The sequence below is a fragment of the Abramis brama genome (assembly GCF_963993115.1).
Source record: "Abramis brama genome assembly, chromosome: 15".
In the NCBI taxonomy this organism is placed as follows: domain Eukaryota; kingdom Metazoa; phylum Chordata; class Actinopteri; order Cypriniformes; family Leuciscidae; genus Abramis; species Abramis brama.
In genome coordinates, this window is record NC_139977.1 from 9,540,247 (window position 1) to 9,556,827 (window position 16,581).

Below are 16,581 nucleotides of genomic sequence, written 5' to 3' on the forward strand. Positions count from 1 at the left end.
CAGCATAGGGTTCAGCCGCAGTTTACATTCAATGCATAATAGATGGTATTACTTCAACTACACAGGCAGAACAATACAGAGACAGACCATGTCATGTGTGTGACTGTGAGCTCACTGTAAATGTTTTTGCAGATTGGGTGAGATCAACTATGTGTAGCAATTGCATGACGGCTGTTACTGCACTATTAGAGGATTGAGACTCCCTTAACTTTTGTGTACTGTTGAGGACTGACATGACTGGTACTGACTGGTTCATCTGACAAAACATCAAACACCTCCAACACCATCTTGCTCCTCCAACAACTGTCTAAAGAATGAGAAATATGTAACCAATTGAAATTATAATTAATGTGTAGATGAAAACGTATAACATCAAATTAAAGATACACAATTATAAACTTGGATTAGGCCTAATGTTTAGTCAACACAACGGAGATATGCAGATGATATTTAAAAGACCATTTATTTAGTCTAACACCAACAACACAACATACACACACACACACAGATATCAAAGACACAAATTCATCTAAGCAAATGCCTGCCTATCTCTGCCGATTTCGGAGTCTGAGACTCCAAATGAACCCATTCTGCAACTTTTAAATACTTAATTACATTTTTAAAAACGAAATTATAGGCGTTGGCGGTGCGCTCAAAGTCATCTGTCAGTTGTGTAGTTGTGCAGTTACCCAAAATGAATGACTCCTAAATGAAGTTAAAACCCATCATGTTACTGATATGTGTTTTTTAAACCAAGTGATCAAAGTGCTCATTGCCGCTGCGATCAGTGGCGCGGATACAGTGTTTTCTCGTGTGGCTCGAGCACACGCCGCACTGTCAGCACTCGGACGCGTGCTTCAATCCGTTCCGTTGCGGATAATAATGTTGCATTATCGAACGTTGTGTCGTCGTGGATATTGTAGTATTGTATTGCTAAATCCCCCGACCACTATGTCGGTCTGAGACAGCGAGACCTAGACAAGACCGAGAGGTCCGAGACCAAGACAAGACCAAGACCAAAGACCGTCAAGGCCGTGACAAGACCGAGACCACGTAAAAGTCGAGTCACGAACGCCGTGCTACGTTAGATTTCACTATGCGTAATTCCTATCGACCAGCTCACTTAGCACGGCGTTCGTGACTCGATTAGTCGAGACTGTTTTCCAAGATGACGCCTGTCTGTAAACGCGTAATGTACTGTCTTTATAAAGTATCTTCTTATTAAACTGTCTGTACACTTACAAAGTTCTCAATGCTTCGGTTTGCATGTAGGGACCCTCATTATGCTACCGTGTTAGTGTGAGGCTATTTTGAGCCTTGTTAGTGGTATTAACTAGCGATTTACTTTTACTTACTCTGTGCCCCATATACTAGTGTTATGAGCTTATCTGTTTTTAAAGATAAAACTCTATACATTCGATTTTCATGAAAACGCATCGCAGGGAACGATCGACTCGGTAACCATGTGTTAATTACCCCTAGGTTCATTTTTCACTGGATTTGTCCTTTAAGCTGGACTGTGATGCTATTTTCTTCTAGAAACATTTTTTTCCTGTTATTACCGTAAAGCTGCTTTGAAACAATCTGTATTGTAAAAAGCACTATATAAATAAAGGTGACTTGAGTTGACAAATGGGAGACCACCAGAATCCCTACGTAAGGAGTAAAATATGAGCACAGTGTGACGTTGTTGTTATCTATCTTATTATTTCTCTGTTCCTTTGTTTTTTGCATTTGATTTATTGTAACTGAATCTGAGATACATTAATTAAAAAATATATTAAAGTGTTTGAATAAACCATTTTTCCTTTAGTAATGTTTATTAGGAATTTCCTGATTAAAGTTCCAACAACATATAACAGATTTTTTGAGGTGCAAGTGACATGAACAACATGAGCAAGAATATCACACTTCAAACATAGCCCACGTTTGGCATCTATTATTACTCTATGCTTGCAGAGCACCATTCCTTCTTTACTTTAGTGAAGGCAGATGAGGATGGACAATTAAAAAAATGACACACACTCTCCTGATAATGCTGACATTGATTATACTGACATTGATTATACATTGAGTTGTAGTCGATAGGATCATCACCTGCCTTCCCAGTCAACAATTTGATCCCAGGATACTCATGATGTGGTCACAAGCGCACTCACTGTGTGCTCAAACTATGGTCACTAATATAAATAATTTTGCATTCTTTTCAGTCTTGTGTTGGCATTTGAGACAAATATTTCTATTTGACGGATGCATTCCGCTTCTGGTGTTGTTTTGGTGACTCCTTTTCGCTTTTTAACTTCTATTTCTTTCTCCCCCTGAAAAGACTTGACACATCCTGAAACACAGAGAGCAATATGTCAACGCAATCAGTTGCTAACAACTACTGCTCTTGACATTACATTTTCTATAGCAGTGCTCAGATGCACAAACTTTAACACTTACTTGTCAAACATTTCAGGAGCACTGGTGGCAACACCTTTTTCCCATCTTTTCCTGTGCGGTTGTAAAGACAGAGAACACTGTCCGTCACAATGCTCTTCATACTCTGTCTTACTATCTCTCCTACATTGGAGCTTCCATGGGTATGGATGAGATAGTTGACCTGACAAAAACATACAGAATATTATTGCAATTAAAAGTTTTTTTCTTTCTAAAATGCACTGAATTTTTGTGTAGCCTTACTAACATAAAGCTCTCTATAATTTTTGTCCTCTTCAAGCTTCTGACAGAAGGCTTCAAATGTTTCCGAATTTGAACATTGTTGTTGTTCAAAAAGTTCCTCACGGCCATCTTCATCTGCACGCTTTATAAGAGCAGCCTTAATTTTTGCCAGGTCTTTCATGATGAGAGTTTGCCTCTCTTCCAACCTTTGGATATGTTGGAGCATCTTAGTATTCAGATCTGAAAATTGTGAATAATCAGGTTCACTCATATTCACCCAAGAATGAGATGTTACTCTTATTCACTCAAGAATATATATAATATATATATATACATTTTTTTTTTTTTGTAGAATTGAATGTCTAATTAACATTTCACAAACCAAACAATTTCTCCATGGTGATTTTGGATTTTGGTTCCTTCTCTGCTATTAAAAACGAAATGCCATACATGAAGTCAGTTAAATTGCATTTTTTTTAAATAATCAATTAAACAGGATTGTTCTTAATGAATGCATATCATACCAGATGACAGGACAGATATTGGGAAGCTGGTGTTCACCTGAGGAATTTCTTCAGGATCCATGTTATGTTGTTGACGATCATGAAATTCTAAGAGAAAAAAACAGAAGTGAGTGGCATTACATCAATACATGCATGGTGTTTGTTTGATATTTTAACTGATCAGCATACCAGGCGAGGCAGCCAAACTGAAAGTGCTCAGAGTGACTTTTTCCAATGTCCCTGTGAAAAAACCCCAGCATAAATTATAAATTAAATATAGACTAATCCTTATTAAAGCTACAAAAGTTCTTTAGTCAGGAGCAGTGAGTAATATTCATTTTGTTCTTAGATTAACTTTACTGACAGAAAGCTTTATTGGCTGTTGTCCCTTTAAAACCAGCCGCTGCTGCACGCGGATCTGCATGACGCAGATCTCACACTATTTAACTAATTTAAGACTGCTCTTATGTTATGAGGATACTCGACAAAACAGACATTTTGGCATAAATTGTGTGTGTTATAGTTCGTTCAAGCGCGAAAGAGAACCGTTTTCTGGTGCGCTGTCTGTGTGCACGATACTGCATCTTTCTGTATGTGTGTGTCACATAGACAGGACATTCACAGACAGCGCGGTCTCTTTTGTCTTGTCGCTCTTGAATGGTTTACAAGCATTTGCATGAATAAGAGCAGGATCATATATAACGCTACTCAAAGAATGACAAAAATTAACGGATGATGCCTGCGTTTTGCGTTAAATATATTAACGCATTAAAATGGATACAAATATATAGTTGTTTTTTAAGCCACATTACACAGACAGTAATCAACAATTATACCACTCAAGTCAGTCAAAAGAGACAGCACTGTGACAAAACATTGCATGTCAACAAATCATCTGCACAAAAACACAAAGTGAGCTTTAACAGCGGATGTCAAGCTGATGAGGGAAAGTAACTACACATAGTTAATTGCTGTCTGCCTTTTACCATTGATTTGTGGCTCTCAGACTGCATATGAAATTTTAATTCCCATTGTAGCTACCCAACTTAAATACCTTTTTACAAACGCTGCAAAATCCTTTTTCATTTTGACCACCAACGGACTGCAGGGGGACTTTCAAGATGGCTCCTTGAACGCACGCGTTTCGATGAGCTCGCAATCCTAATCACTTAAACGGACCTTCATAACGTTACTGCAAAGAAAATTTTGAAAGTTAACTCAAACTGATATTATAGTGATTCACCAAAGACCACAATGGGGGGCTCAGAGAAAAGGAAAAGTTCTGGAAAGAAGGCTGGAAAGTCCGAACCAACTGTACATGCTAACATGGCTAGTAAAAATAGCAGCAGTTTGCAGGCGACCGAAAGTGCGATTAAAGTCTCCTCTAGCGACTTGATTGATGACAACTTGCACGACTATTTTAAACAGGGTAATGACCCAGAAGAATTTATGCTGGTGGAGGAGGAATTTCCATGTCTCCCCGAAACTCCCTGTAAATCGCCAGCCCCCAAACAACGCAAAATTGTGGATAAAGATACTTCAGTCATCCTCTCGCAGATCTCGGACCTTTCTCGGCTGGTGAAGGATAGGTCGGACACTCTAGAGAAGTTGGTGGAAAGTAATTCACAGGTAATAAATGAAATGAAAACAGAAGTCAGTGGCAACACAAAACAAATCACCGAGTTAAAGGAAACGATTGAGTTTATCTGCGCAGACGTCAATGCCATGAAACCTCGACTGAAACAAGCTGAAAAGTGTGCCGAGGAGCATGAAAGACGTCTAACGTTGTTGGAAGGCTATTCCCGCAGATGGAATCTAAGAATTCAAGGGATTCAAGAGAAAAATGGAGAAGATATTCATCATGAGGTCATTAAAATATGCCAGTGTCTCTTGCCGCAGCATAAAGATAAACTGCCGGACGTCGTGGATGTTGCACATCGCCTCGGTCGTATCAAACCTGGAAGCAGCACTCCGAGAAGTATTATATTTCAGTTCACATCACGTTTTTTCAGGGATGCTGTCTGGCGTGCTGCCAAAGATGCAGACTTTCTGAAGAACAACCACCTGAGGATCTCTGAGGATTTGTCTCCTGCCGACAGAGAAAAGAGGATGAAATTATGGCCTGCTGTCGAAAAAGCACGTAAGGAAAACAAGAGAGCTTTCTTTGTCGGTGGCCGTGCTTTTGTTGACGGCGTTGAGATTCATCCACCCACTTAAACTACGAGGGATGCTGTGATTAGGCTAAGGTGAATGAAACTGGAAGAAAATACATGTTTATAGCCTCTTTCAGTGCAAAAGTACTCTCCTTCTTTCTGTTTAAAGTCTCGAGTGATACTGAGACTCCAGATCAAGTGTTTTATTTTGTAACTTTATTAATGAGGCAATAATACAAAATTATTATTTTTTTCTTCTCTGCTTTAAATAGGGAGATACTCTTCTCCTTATACTGGTTAAAAACTTGATTGAGACTGAAACTCCAGTTAAAATATTTTGATTTGTACACAAAAAGAGGCATTTAAAAAAACAAAAAAAACAAAAAAAAACAACAACAACATTCTTTGCATTAAAAAGGGATTGCTGTTCTCATCCCGGTATACACCTGTTGCAACCGTCTAAGATTTGCTATAATTGTTTTTATAGGAATCTTCTGGGTTTATCTGTGTTTTCTATAGAGTTTTGGTTTATGTCGTTATCTATTGTTTCTCTTAATTGTAGAGGGTTACGTAACATTGTTAAGAGGAAAGCCATTTTTTTGTATTTGAAGCGCTTTAATACAGATTTTTGTTTTTTGCAAGAGTGCCATTCGGATAGTCAAGATGTACATTTTTGGAGGTCACAATGGGGACTAGATTTATGGTTAGCTCACGGAACTACTCACTCTGCTGGGGTTTGTATCTTGAAAAATCGCTTTAAAGGGAAAATAATAAGCTCTGAGTGTGATACGTCTGGTCATTACATTTTACTTGTCCTTGAAATTTTAAATTCAACCTGTATTGTTCTTAATGTATATGGTTTCAATTTACAAAAAGAAAATGATGCCTTTTTTGACAGATTAGGTGATCGGGTGACTCGTATGTTAGCCAAATATCCTAATTCTTATCTGATCTTTGGAGGTGATTTCAATGTCGTCTTGGACAGCAGATTAGATAGGTGGCCTCCTCAGGCTGGAAATACAAGTCCAGATTATGTAATTACATTTATGGAGAAATTTTCCTTAATTGATACATGGAGAAAATCTCACCCATCACAACAATGCTTTACTTGGAGTAATAATTCTTTATCTAGTCAGTCCAGGATTGATTATTGGCTTACATCTAAGGATATAGTTAATATTGTTACTGATATATTACCATCTCCATTCTCGGATCACAAGGCTATTTCAATAAGTATCCCCTTTAGTTCTTCTGTAAATTTAATTAAAAAGTCTGGATACTGGAAATTAAATAAAACAGTACTTCAACATAAAGAAGTAATCACTGCCATAGAAAAAATGATTTTGACTTATTGGAATAAAGCAAAAATTGAAAAAAAATATTGTAGCAATTGGGAACTTTTCAAATTTGAAGTAGGAATTTTTTTAGGAGGTACTGCAGTGAGTTTGCAAAAAAGAGGAAAGCTGAAGAGGATAACATTTTATTTAAAATATCTACTTTATTATCTAAAAGAGTAGAAGAACTATCAGAATTTGATAAAGCAGAACTTATTGAACAGAAGCTCAAACTAGAAGAGATTTACAGACAAAAGGCTGAAGGAGCGTTTGTTAGGTCGCGCAGGAAGTGGCTTGAAGAGGGCGAAAAGAGCTCTGCTTATTTTTTTAGACTTGAGAGGCAACAAGCTAGAAATAATCATATTGAAAAATTGAGGATTAAAGATAATATTGTGGAGGACCCTAAGATTATTGCAAATTTTTGTTCTGAATTTTATAGTAATTTGTATGCTTCGAATTTCTGTCAACAATCTACATCTGAGTTTTTAGAGTCCTTACATAATATGAAGCAGATTAATAATGAAGAGTCCAATATATGTGAAGCCCCTCTTAGTTTACAAGAAATTATTGATGCAATTAATTCTTTGAAAAATAATAAGTCTCCGGGAACAGATGGGTTGACGGCTGAGTTCTATAAAGCTTTTAGCAAACTTTTATCCCCTTTTTTGCTCGAAGTTTTCAAAGAGAGTATAGAAAGAGCCCTGCTTCCTCCAACTTTGTGTCAAGGACTTATAACTTTAATTTCAAAACCAAATAAAGATCCTTTGTTAATTGATAATTGGCGGCCAATTACGTTGCTAAATAACGATTATAAAATTATTGCTTTGGTTTTATCTAAAAGATTAAAATGTATTTTGAATAGTTTAATTGATGAATGTCAATCTGGCTTTCTACAAAAAAGGCACATCTTTAATAATATACGTCTGGTTTTAGACATTCTAGATTACTCTGAATTTCTCTCTAATGATACTCTTATTCTCTTCTTAGACTATTATAAAGCTTTTGATTCCCTGGAGCATGAATTTTTGTTCCAGACTCTTCGTAAGGTGGGATTTGGTGACTTCTTTTGTAGATCTATTAAAATGCTCTATACAAATTGCAATAGCTCTATCAAACTCAGCAGTGGAACCTCTCCTAGATTTACCCTGAATCGGGGAGTCAGGCAGGGATGTCCAATCTCCCCTTATCTGTTTCTGATAGCTACCGAACTTCTAAATTTGCATATCAGAGAAAGCCCTTTAAAAGGAATAACTGTTGATGACACTGAAGTGGTAATAAGTCAATTAGCTGATGACACCGTTCTGTTTTTGAAGGATGCCTCTCAGGTTGCGGTTGCAAATGTGAGTTACTCCCAGTTGGTCATTGTTTGGAATCTTCAATTTGTAATATTCCTGTGAGAGAGAGTGTTACTTATTTGGGAGTTAAAATAATCAAAGATGATAAAATTAGATGCCCTTCCAATTTTCTTCCAATTATTGAAAAGACACGCAAGGTATTGAACCATTGGTTGCAAAGAGATTTATCACTCAAAGGCAGAGTTCTGCTTACTAAAGCAGAGGGCATTTCTCGTTTATCGTATGCCGCTCAATCGATCTCTGTTGACAAACACACATGTAAACTAATTGACAGTATGTTGACAAAATTCCTGTGGAAAAAGAAAATACACTATATTAAAAAATCAGTAATACTGAATACATATGATAAAGGTGGGTTGAATTTTATTGATTTTAGCTCTCTAAACAGTAACTTTAAAATAAATTGGATAAGACAATATCTTAAAAACTCTTCATCTATTTGGAATATAATTCCTCGGTTTATATTTTCTCATGTGGGTGGCTTAGAATTTCTTTTGATGTGTAATTATAAAATTGAAAAACTACCAGTCAAACTTTCTAAATTTTATCAACAAGTACTTGCAACCTGGAATCTTATCTATAAACACAATTTCTCCCCTCATAGTTTTCTTATTTGGAATAATGCTAATATTTTGAATAGAAATAAGTCTTTATTTTTTCATAATTGGTTTAGTAATGGATTGTTGTTAGTGAATCAGCTATTTAATAATGAAGGGAATTTATTTTCGTTTGCAGACTTTATTTCAAGATACAAAATACCTATTACATTAAAAGAATTCAAGGTGCTTACTAAGGCCATACCTGCAGGTATACTTATGCTGTTCAAAAGCAGTGTATATACATCCACACTATCTGTCTGTCCTCCTAGACCTGAACATACCTCTGTCGGCACTATCTGTTTCTCTGGGTTAAAGCCTAACAATTATAAAATTAGATCCTTATTAATCCTTATTATCCTTATAAGAGAGAGTATCTCTACGCCTTATGTTATTTTCTACTGGAACAGTTTCTTTAATAATGTAAATTGGACTAAGGTTTGGTCATTACCTCAAAAATTCCTCCTTACAAATAAGGTTAAAGAAATCTCATATAAATTAATTCATAGAGTTTATCCTACAAAGGTATTCTTACAAAAATTTAAAATTAATATTGATTTAAAATGTTCTTTTTGTGAATGCTCCACTGAAACAATTTCACATTTGTTTTGGTATTGCCAATTTACCCAGTATTTTTGGAATAATGTGGAGGGTTTCATTGCTAATAATATTTTAAGAACATTTTCTTTATCTTATAAACATGTGATTATGGGTTTTTATATAAATGATCGCTCTTTAAAGGATGCTGGTTTTATTATAAATTTTATTTTATTTGTATGTAAATTTCACATTCATAAATGCAAGTTTACAAAAGGCAAACCTCTTTTTATGGTGCTTGAAAAGGAGATTAAAATGTACATAGATGCAATGTCTAAATCTAAAAATAGTAAAGCAATTAAAACGATTAATATATGCTCCTTCTTTAACATTTTCACTTAACATAAAAAAATAAAATATAATGAATGGGGCTGACCTGAAAAGTATATTTTCTGTACTTAAATTACATTGTAATATCCTATGGAACTGTTATATATAATGTAGATCTGTTTGTAAAATGATGTTTATGTAACCTCTCATCCTTTTCTTTTTTCTTTTTTTTGTGTGTGTGTTCTAGTTTTTTTTTTTTTTTGTTGAGGCATGGAAAATATTTTTGTTATACAAGATATGGCACTGTACATGCTACCTGTTGTTGTCAATAAAGCATTATAAAAAAAAAACAAAAAAAACAAAAAAAAAAACAACGGACTGCAACCATGTCCTAAATTGTTCGTCTTCCAGCCACTTCTGCTGGAATTTGCACTTTCCCATTTGGTCTATCTTTATTCCTGTTATTCCTGCTGTACAAAACGCTTGTGTCACCTCCACATCACGGCAATTTTGCTCCGGCCAGAAGTAATTACCAAATCGGTTCCGCGTGTTTATCACACTAACGTACATAATTTGCGACAGCAAATAAAATGATTAATTATGAAGGCAATATTCAAATAAGTACCATTGAAGTAGTCTTGAAGTTAATTAGATAATAAAGTGATGATTGGGTATTAGTGATGAAGAACACCTGCTGTTAACAAGTAGAATAACTGAAGAAAGAGAAACAACAAGAACTACAACTGACTTTCAGCCACAGCCTTAGATGAAATCAATTGAAGATAAAAGACATACAATCTCAAGAGCTCAGCAGAGGGGGATTAAACAACTTCACAAACAGCATTACCAGCTTCACTTATTACTAACCAGATTGACTGTATTTCTGTTTTAATAAAAATAATAGTTTCATCTGAAGTCACTGTTATGGTGATCAGTGTTTGCTTTAGTTGGGATCTTGACTTTTGAACATTAGTTTTTCTCTTTTTCAACTTTGTGTTCATAAAGCACATTTGTTATGGCAAGGGCAGCCAATAGAAAATGTGATCAGGTGATATTGTCTATTTATTGATGATGACAATCATCATGTAGTGGCCTGAATCACTGATCTCATTCAGAGTCTAATGCTCTGATTATATAGGTAGTGTGTTATATATTTTGTATTATTAATAATAGTAGCCATGTGATTCTACAACATGAGATCCATCAGTGTTGTGGTATTCAAATAATATGCATTTTAAAAACATTTAGTACACAAAGTTTTACTTAGAGACACACAGACATCAAGAATCATCTAATTTCTCATATCATCTTTTCAGCGGTCTCGATGCGCTTCTTTGGTGCACACCAGGGTTCAGATGGCAGCGTTCACACTTATTCTAATGAAACCACACTAAGAGAGCAATCGCACCAGGGTTCGTTTTAATCGAACCAAACACACTAGGGGTGTAATGGTTCAAATTGCTTATGGTACGGTTTTGGTACGGTTCGTTATGTGCTATGTTCAGGGAAAAAAGGACTACTGTCAAATAAAAATAAAGAAAATAAGAACAAATAATCTAACTACAAGCAACAGCACAAATAATTACAGAAGAGCAAGGGTACAAATAAAATAAAAAGTGCTTTTCAGGTTTTTCAGGTAGGTCTAACTAGTTTTCAGGTACATAAATTGAATAAAGTAATCAAATATAAAATAACATTGCATATTTGACTGTATAAATTAAAGATTAATCCTTATTAAAGTTACAAAAGCTATTCAGTCAAGAGCAGTGAGTGATTTCCTTGTATTTTGTTTGATTACCATTATAGACACTAGACAGTAGGGCTGTCACTTTTGTGAAAAAATCCTGTTCGATTTTGAGACATAAGTATTCATTGAATCAATTGTAAAATCGATTTTCCATGTCTAAAGGCGTTTCCATTTTAAACGCCAAATATAAGCAAATCCACGGACAACTAACAGGCATTAGGACGAACGTAAAGAGGGCGCTTGAGATGCACACAAGTCAGCAATATTTCTGATGATTTATTGGCGTGAAGTTTCGTGCACAATGACAAACAGGAGTGCAACATTCTTGAAAAACTATAAGCAGAGTGGACTGCGATAACATCAATGAAAAACATTACTGCAGGCTTCAACATGGCTGTGTTTACGATTAGAAATGTCAAACAAATTTCGCCTACGTAGGCGATTGTAGACCGTAGCCCGAATCTGTATCTGTATGCATGAGACTGTCTGAATATCGGCAGAATTCACATTTTTGTTGTAAAAAGAGACACATTATGCAGAAGTATAACTTGCCGGTATGTGTGTTTGTCAGAGCCTGCAGTTGCTGTGTGACGCGCGTTCGCTGCGGCCGTATCATGACGAGCTGGACGCGCTCCGAGAGAAGGCCGTTAAAATCGATTCCCTATTTTCTTTTTCGAAACTTGTGTTGGTTGGTCTGATCGATTGTGCGATCGATTTTCGAACATAAAGTGACAGCCCTACTAGACAGCAGGAATATTAGGCTGCTGTCCTTTTAAGACATCATGCACATTTAAAATACAGATACTGTTACAAATCGATGTCTCGGCTATATAAGTTCACTTAAGGCACAACAGACTATGTCTGCTAGGATACTCATAAAGACGGGCATGTTGACATAATTTTTGTGTGAATTTGACAGAAACATACTGTGGCGAGCAGGACGAGGCTGAGAGCCGCGGGAGAACGGCGCGAGGCAGGTGGTGTGATTGATAATGAGTGTGCGCGACCGGTCTCGCACCGTTCTCCCACAGCCCTCGGCCTTGTCCTGCTCGCCACACATACATTAGCGGAACTGTCTGTTTTACGCATTGTTATATTCAACAAACAATTTTATAGATGCGTCATCAGATTTAAAATGAACTGCGGTGCAAGTGCGTGCTGAACGGTACAGTCCGATTTTTTTTAACAGAGAATCGTTACACCCCTAGAGCACACCCTTAATGTCGTCTTTTATCTTCAGTGGATTTCATCAAAGGCTGCGGCTTAACCCTCTGGAGTCTGAGCTGTTTTCTGGGCCCTGGAGGTGTTCTGACATGCTCTGACATTTGTGCTTTTTTCAGTTATTTATAAACATGTTAATGGCAAAGGTGTAAATTCACTCTATATAGCACAAACAGGGCTACCAAAATATCTGATCAACATGCATGTATATGTTTGAATTTTTAAGAGAATAATGTTTATGCGTGGTTATTGGAAAAAATAAAAATGAAAGTTGCAGAAATAAGGCCACAAAACACATACTAAATATGTGGCAATAAGACTTTTGACTAATGGATGTCGTCGCCTATAGTTTTTTCTTCAAAATTATATGAAAATAGTCTTGCTTTATCGTTCACATAAAACCATACATTGATTTAAATTGATGTAAAACAGGTTTTGCTTGGAAAGCCAATATGCGAGGGGGGCGTGAACGAGAAGTGGTTTACACCTGAGAAATACACTGTCCCACCCACTCTGCATAATGATGAGCCATTCACTCAGGTGTGAAACTGACTGAGCCACAATGCAAGGACAAAAGATATATTTAGAAGAAGACTTATATTGACCATTTAAGATTTTGCTTACATCTATCTTGTAAATATGTTTTGCTATTTTATTAAAAAGGTTACAATTACAACAATAATTACAATTTCCACAATATTTCAAGTGTACTCTTTCTTTGTAAAAAAAAGATTATAGGCCTACATTTTATCTATGTATTCATTAGTTTGAATATAGCCAACATTGGAACAGCTAACATCTTAGTTGATGACTTTATTTTTGACAATAGTATTTTATATATAGAAATTGCTAAACAAAAGCTTATTTGACGAGGCAGTATATTCTACAGTAAAAACTGTACCCAAATCTACTAAACAAAATGTTGTCTTTCATATTTCGCCTGACTGTAACGTTGTTTTCATGAAATATTAGGGCATATTGTTAATTTGCAGTTTAATACGTTGCTTATACAAATAGCCTACATTTTATTTCAACATATTTCAGTAGATTTTTACTCATCTCAGTATAGCAATACAGTTTGCTAAAACATCATCATTCATTCACACACGCGATTTAAATTTAAACTGTCTTTGCCAGCTGTGGTAAACAGCGCGCATCTCTGCCGTTCATTCATAAACAGAAACCCACGTGAAGAAATTCACGTGAGAAGGAAAAAACTTACTAGTATTCCTCAGCTCGCTCCTTGATATACCCGCACTTCTGAGGGACATTTTCCATTATTATTATTCCTCACAGCGCTGCAAGACGGTGTAAACAAGTAATGATCTGAATAAACTTGTGAGTTTTCTCGAGCTGTATGGGGGCGTTCACAGGATTGCGCTTGGATTGCCTCAGCCATTTGCGTTTGAATAGCGCACGCTCTCCGTGGGTGGAGTCACATTACATTTGAATTAGCTCTAATGAGCTCGACTGGAATCGCTCTCTTTTAATACAGATTTCACAAGATGGGAATATTTGTTTTTTATATAAATTACTTCATTTAAAAGAAGAGAATTCAAGCTTCATGCCTGTGTGCCTGTATGCCTGTTTGACTGAGTATTCGCTGAGCTACAGTTCATTTTCGGGCGCGTTTCAGAATGGACTACACTGGCAGAGAGAAGGCAGAACTCGCTTCGTGTTTATTTTTCTTTATTTGGCAAAAAGCACAACACTTTGTTTTTATTGTGAGTATACACAAAAATAATACACATTTAACAGAATCGATTGATGTATGAAACTCCTATGGAAAATCAAAGTCAACAGAGTATTTATGAGTTTCTTTTACACTGATAAAAAAAAAGCGAGCTGGTATCGCCGGCGATACCGTCGACCTCAGGGGGTTAAAGACAGTTATAGTTCTTGTTGTTTCTCTTCCTTCAGTGATTCTGCATATTAACAGCAGGTGTTCATCACTAATGCTCAATAATCACTTAATTATCTCATTAACTTCAACACTGCTTCAATGGTACTTTAACATTTAATTTTTTTTTATCCTCACCGTAACACATATTTTGTTATTTTGATTAGATAATTATTATCAAGTGTTCTAAAATAGAAGCAAATAAAGTGAGAGAGTACACATACAATATACAGATGTGTCTAGTTCCAGTGCTATAGCCTTTGTGTAGATATTTAAAAATGGCCATCTATAAGCATGACTGTTTGGATTTACAGATGTGTCACAAAAAATTCACGAAAAAGTTCAATATTTTTTTAGCAGTTGTTTAGAAAGTGAAAATGTAATATATTCTAGACTAATCACATGTAAACTAAAATGTTTCAAACCTTTTTTTATGTTAATGTCGATAATTACGGCCTACAGCTAAAAAAAAAAACACTTCACAAAATATTAGAATATTTAAATTCAAGCTTGATTAAATTACCATTAATACAGTATAAAAACTGGGTATCTAGGGTGTCTACTTCAGTACTTTCAACCACAATCATAGGGAAGTCTGCTGACTTGACAGTTGTCCAGAAGACGATCATTGGCTACATTCACACTGTCAGCCCAAATCTGATTTTTGTCCATATCCGATTCCGATTAGATTTAGCTGGTGTGAACGGCAAAAGATTACATGAAATACCATTTTTACAAATCTATTTCAAGCTACATTCATATGTGGTTTGAAATCCTATTCGAATCACATTTCTGAAAATCTGTTTCAGTCTGACCTCTCTGATCGGTTTTCGAGTGGTTTACGTGGCAATCACTGAGCTTTAGGAAACCTCTGGAACTGAAGTTCAGTTATGGTGATGGGCGTTTCGTTTCCGATACAGACCGGGCCATCTGACAAATCAGAACAGAGCAGCTCACGGAAAGGAGGGATTTAGAGATGGATTTTTAGGATTTAATGATTGAAAAATGTGGTGATGATGTGCAATGTATATTATGATAAAATTAAAGTGTTTTTTGACCTTTGATGCATGTAAACCTGTTGTATGAGAACCTTTAAAATAGCATAATAGGGACACTTTAAGAGAATGAAGGAAAACACCAACCTATTTGTTCCTCTGTCTCTTCATCCTTTATTCTGCAGGGTTCTTCCTCAAACTCCATCTTTAGTATGTCAGTGGTTTCTCCTGAAGTAATTCCTCCTGCTTGCTGCTTCTTCTTCTCCTGTGGGAAGATGGGAATATTCCCCAGCATTTAAACTCTTATGAATGGCTGTGAATGTGTAAATTGTGGTCGCTGTTGGGCAATTCCACGCAAAACTGTCACATCCATAACGCCAACTAAATACCATGGCATTGTGTTGGCGTTATGGATGTGACAGTTTTGCGTGGAATTGCCCTGTTGCTAAATTTAGCAGATGATTATCACATTTACAATCACTCTGAATTATTCAGCTTTAAGTGTTTTGCTCAAACAAGTTTATAAATAATTCAACTCCTCTAGCTGATTTGTTTGTTGCTCTTACATTAGATATGATTTACATGCATTACCATGTTTAATTTGTTCATTACATAACGTTAAAATGAAAACACAAATCATAATCTTCAAAAAGTGTAATGTGTAAAAAGTCAGTTAACGTTACGAGCTTACGTTTAGTGATTCACTAAATGAACCGACTCGTTTAGTCATTTGGATTTAGATCTCTCCTAATAAATTATTAAATAAATGTAGTCGCAGTCTGAAAAACAACAGTTAAGAGTAAAATGAACGGCTGTGTGCTCCACTTCACATGTTTATGTTCCCTTCCCTCGCTCACTTCTCTTCTTCTCCCAGACTCGGATGTGTGTCATTGCTTCGGTTGCACGAGCGCCCTCTACTGGCGGAAACCAATCCCTATACTACTGAAAAAACGATCTAATCTTCATATTAGATAGATTAAATGTTATCTTGGCTGATATTATACAAACACTATTTACATGTGTTTGATTTGGGATAATATATGTAATAATTAAACATACAAATATTATTTTATAAATATAATTTATTGGTGGTGACACAGTTGACAGATTTACCATAATAGAGAATTTTTGGATAGGCTGCGGCCTATATTTAAACTTTAAAATATCTACCAAGGAGTATGCAGTTATTTTTGATGATTTGAAAACAAGCTTATGTGGTTGTTGAGAACCAGCATGAAACTGACCT

The 16,581-nt window shown here is 35.9% G+C and overlaps 1 protein-coding gene across 6 annotated transcripts; it reads right to left on the bottom strand.

The window, feature by feature from the left end:
• Positions 1-444: 444 nt before the first annotated feature.
• Positions 445-16,224, bottom strand: LOC311097915 (uncharacterized protein). Of its 6 annotated transcripts, none has more exons than XM_084137916.1 (8): positions 16,027-16,221; positions 15,483-15,600; positions 3,357-3,407; positions 3,189-3,275; positions 3,047-3,088; positions 2,690-2,904; positions 2,446-2,605; positions 445-2,338 (listed from the first exon to the last, which is right to left on the bottom strand). In XM_084137916.1, exons 1-8 carry the CDS (start codon positions 16,063-16,065, stop codon positions 2,181-2,183), a joined length of 870 nt encoding a protein of 289 aa, XP_083994042.1. In that variant the 5' UTR covers positions 16,066-16,221; the 3' UTR covers positions 445-2,180. The 6 variants fall into 6 exon arrangements, with proteins under 6 accessions (XP_083994042.1, XP_083994041.1, XP_083994045.1 ...); XM_084137915.1 differs by having other exon boundaries at positions 3,047-3,091; XM_084137919.1 differs by lacking the exon at positions 3,357-3,407 and having other exon boundaries at positions 16,027-16,224.
• Between the last annotated feature and the right edge of the window lie 357 nt (positions 16,225-16,581).

Coding starts and splice junctions, on each gene's coding strand:
- LOC311097915 (XM_084137915.1), bottom strand. CDS start 16,065: ATGACTAAACGAGTCGGTTCATTTAGTGAATCACTAAAC. Junction 3,276..3,356: donor CAGTTTGGCTGCCTCGCCTG/GTATGCTGATCA, acceptor TTTTTCTCTTAG/AATTTCATGATCGTCAACAA. Junction 3,092..3,188: donor AATATCTGTCCTGTCATCTG/GTATGATATGCA, acceptor CGTTTTTAATAG/CAGAGAAGGAACCAAAATCC.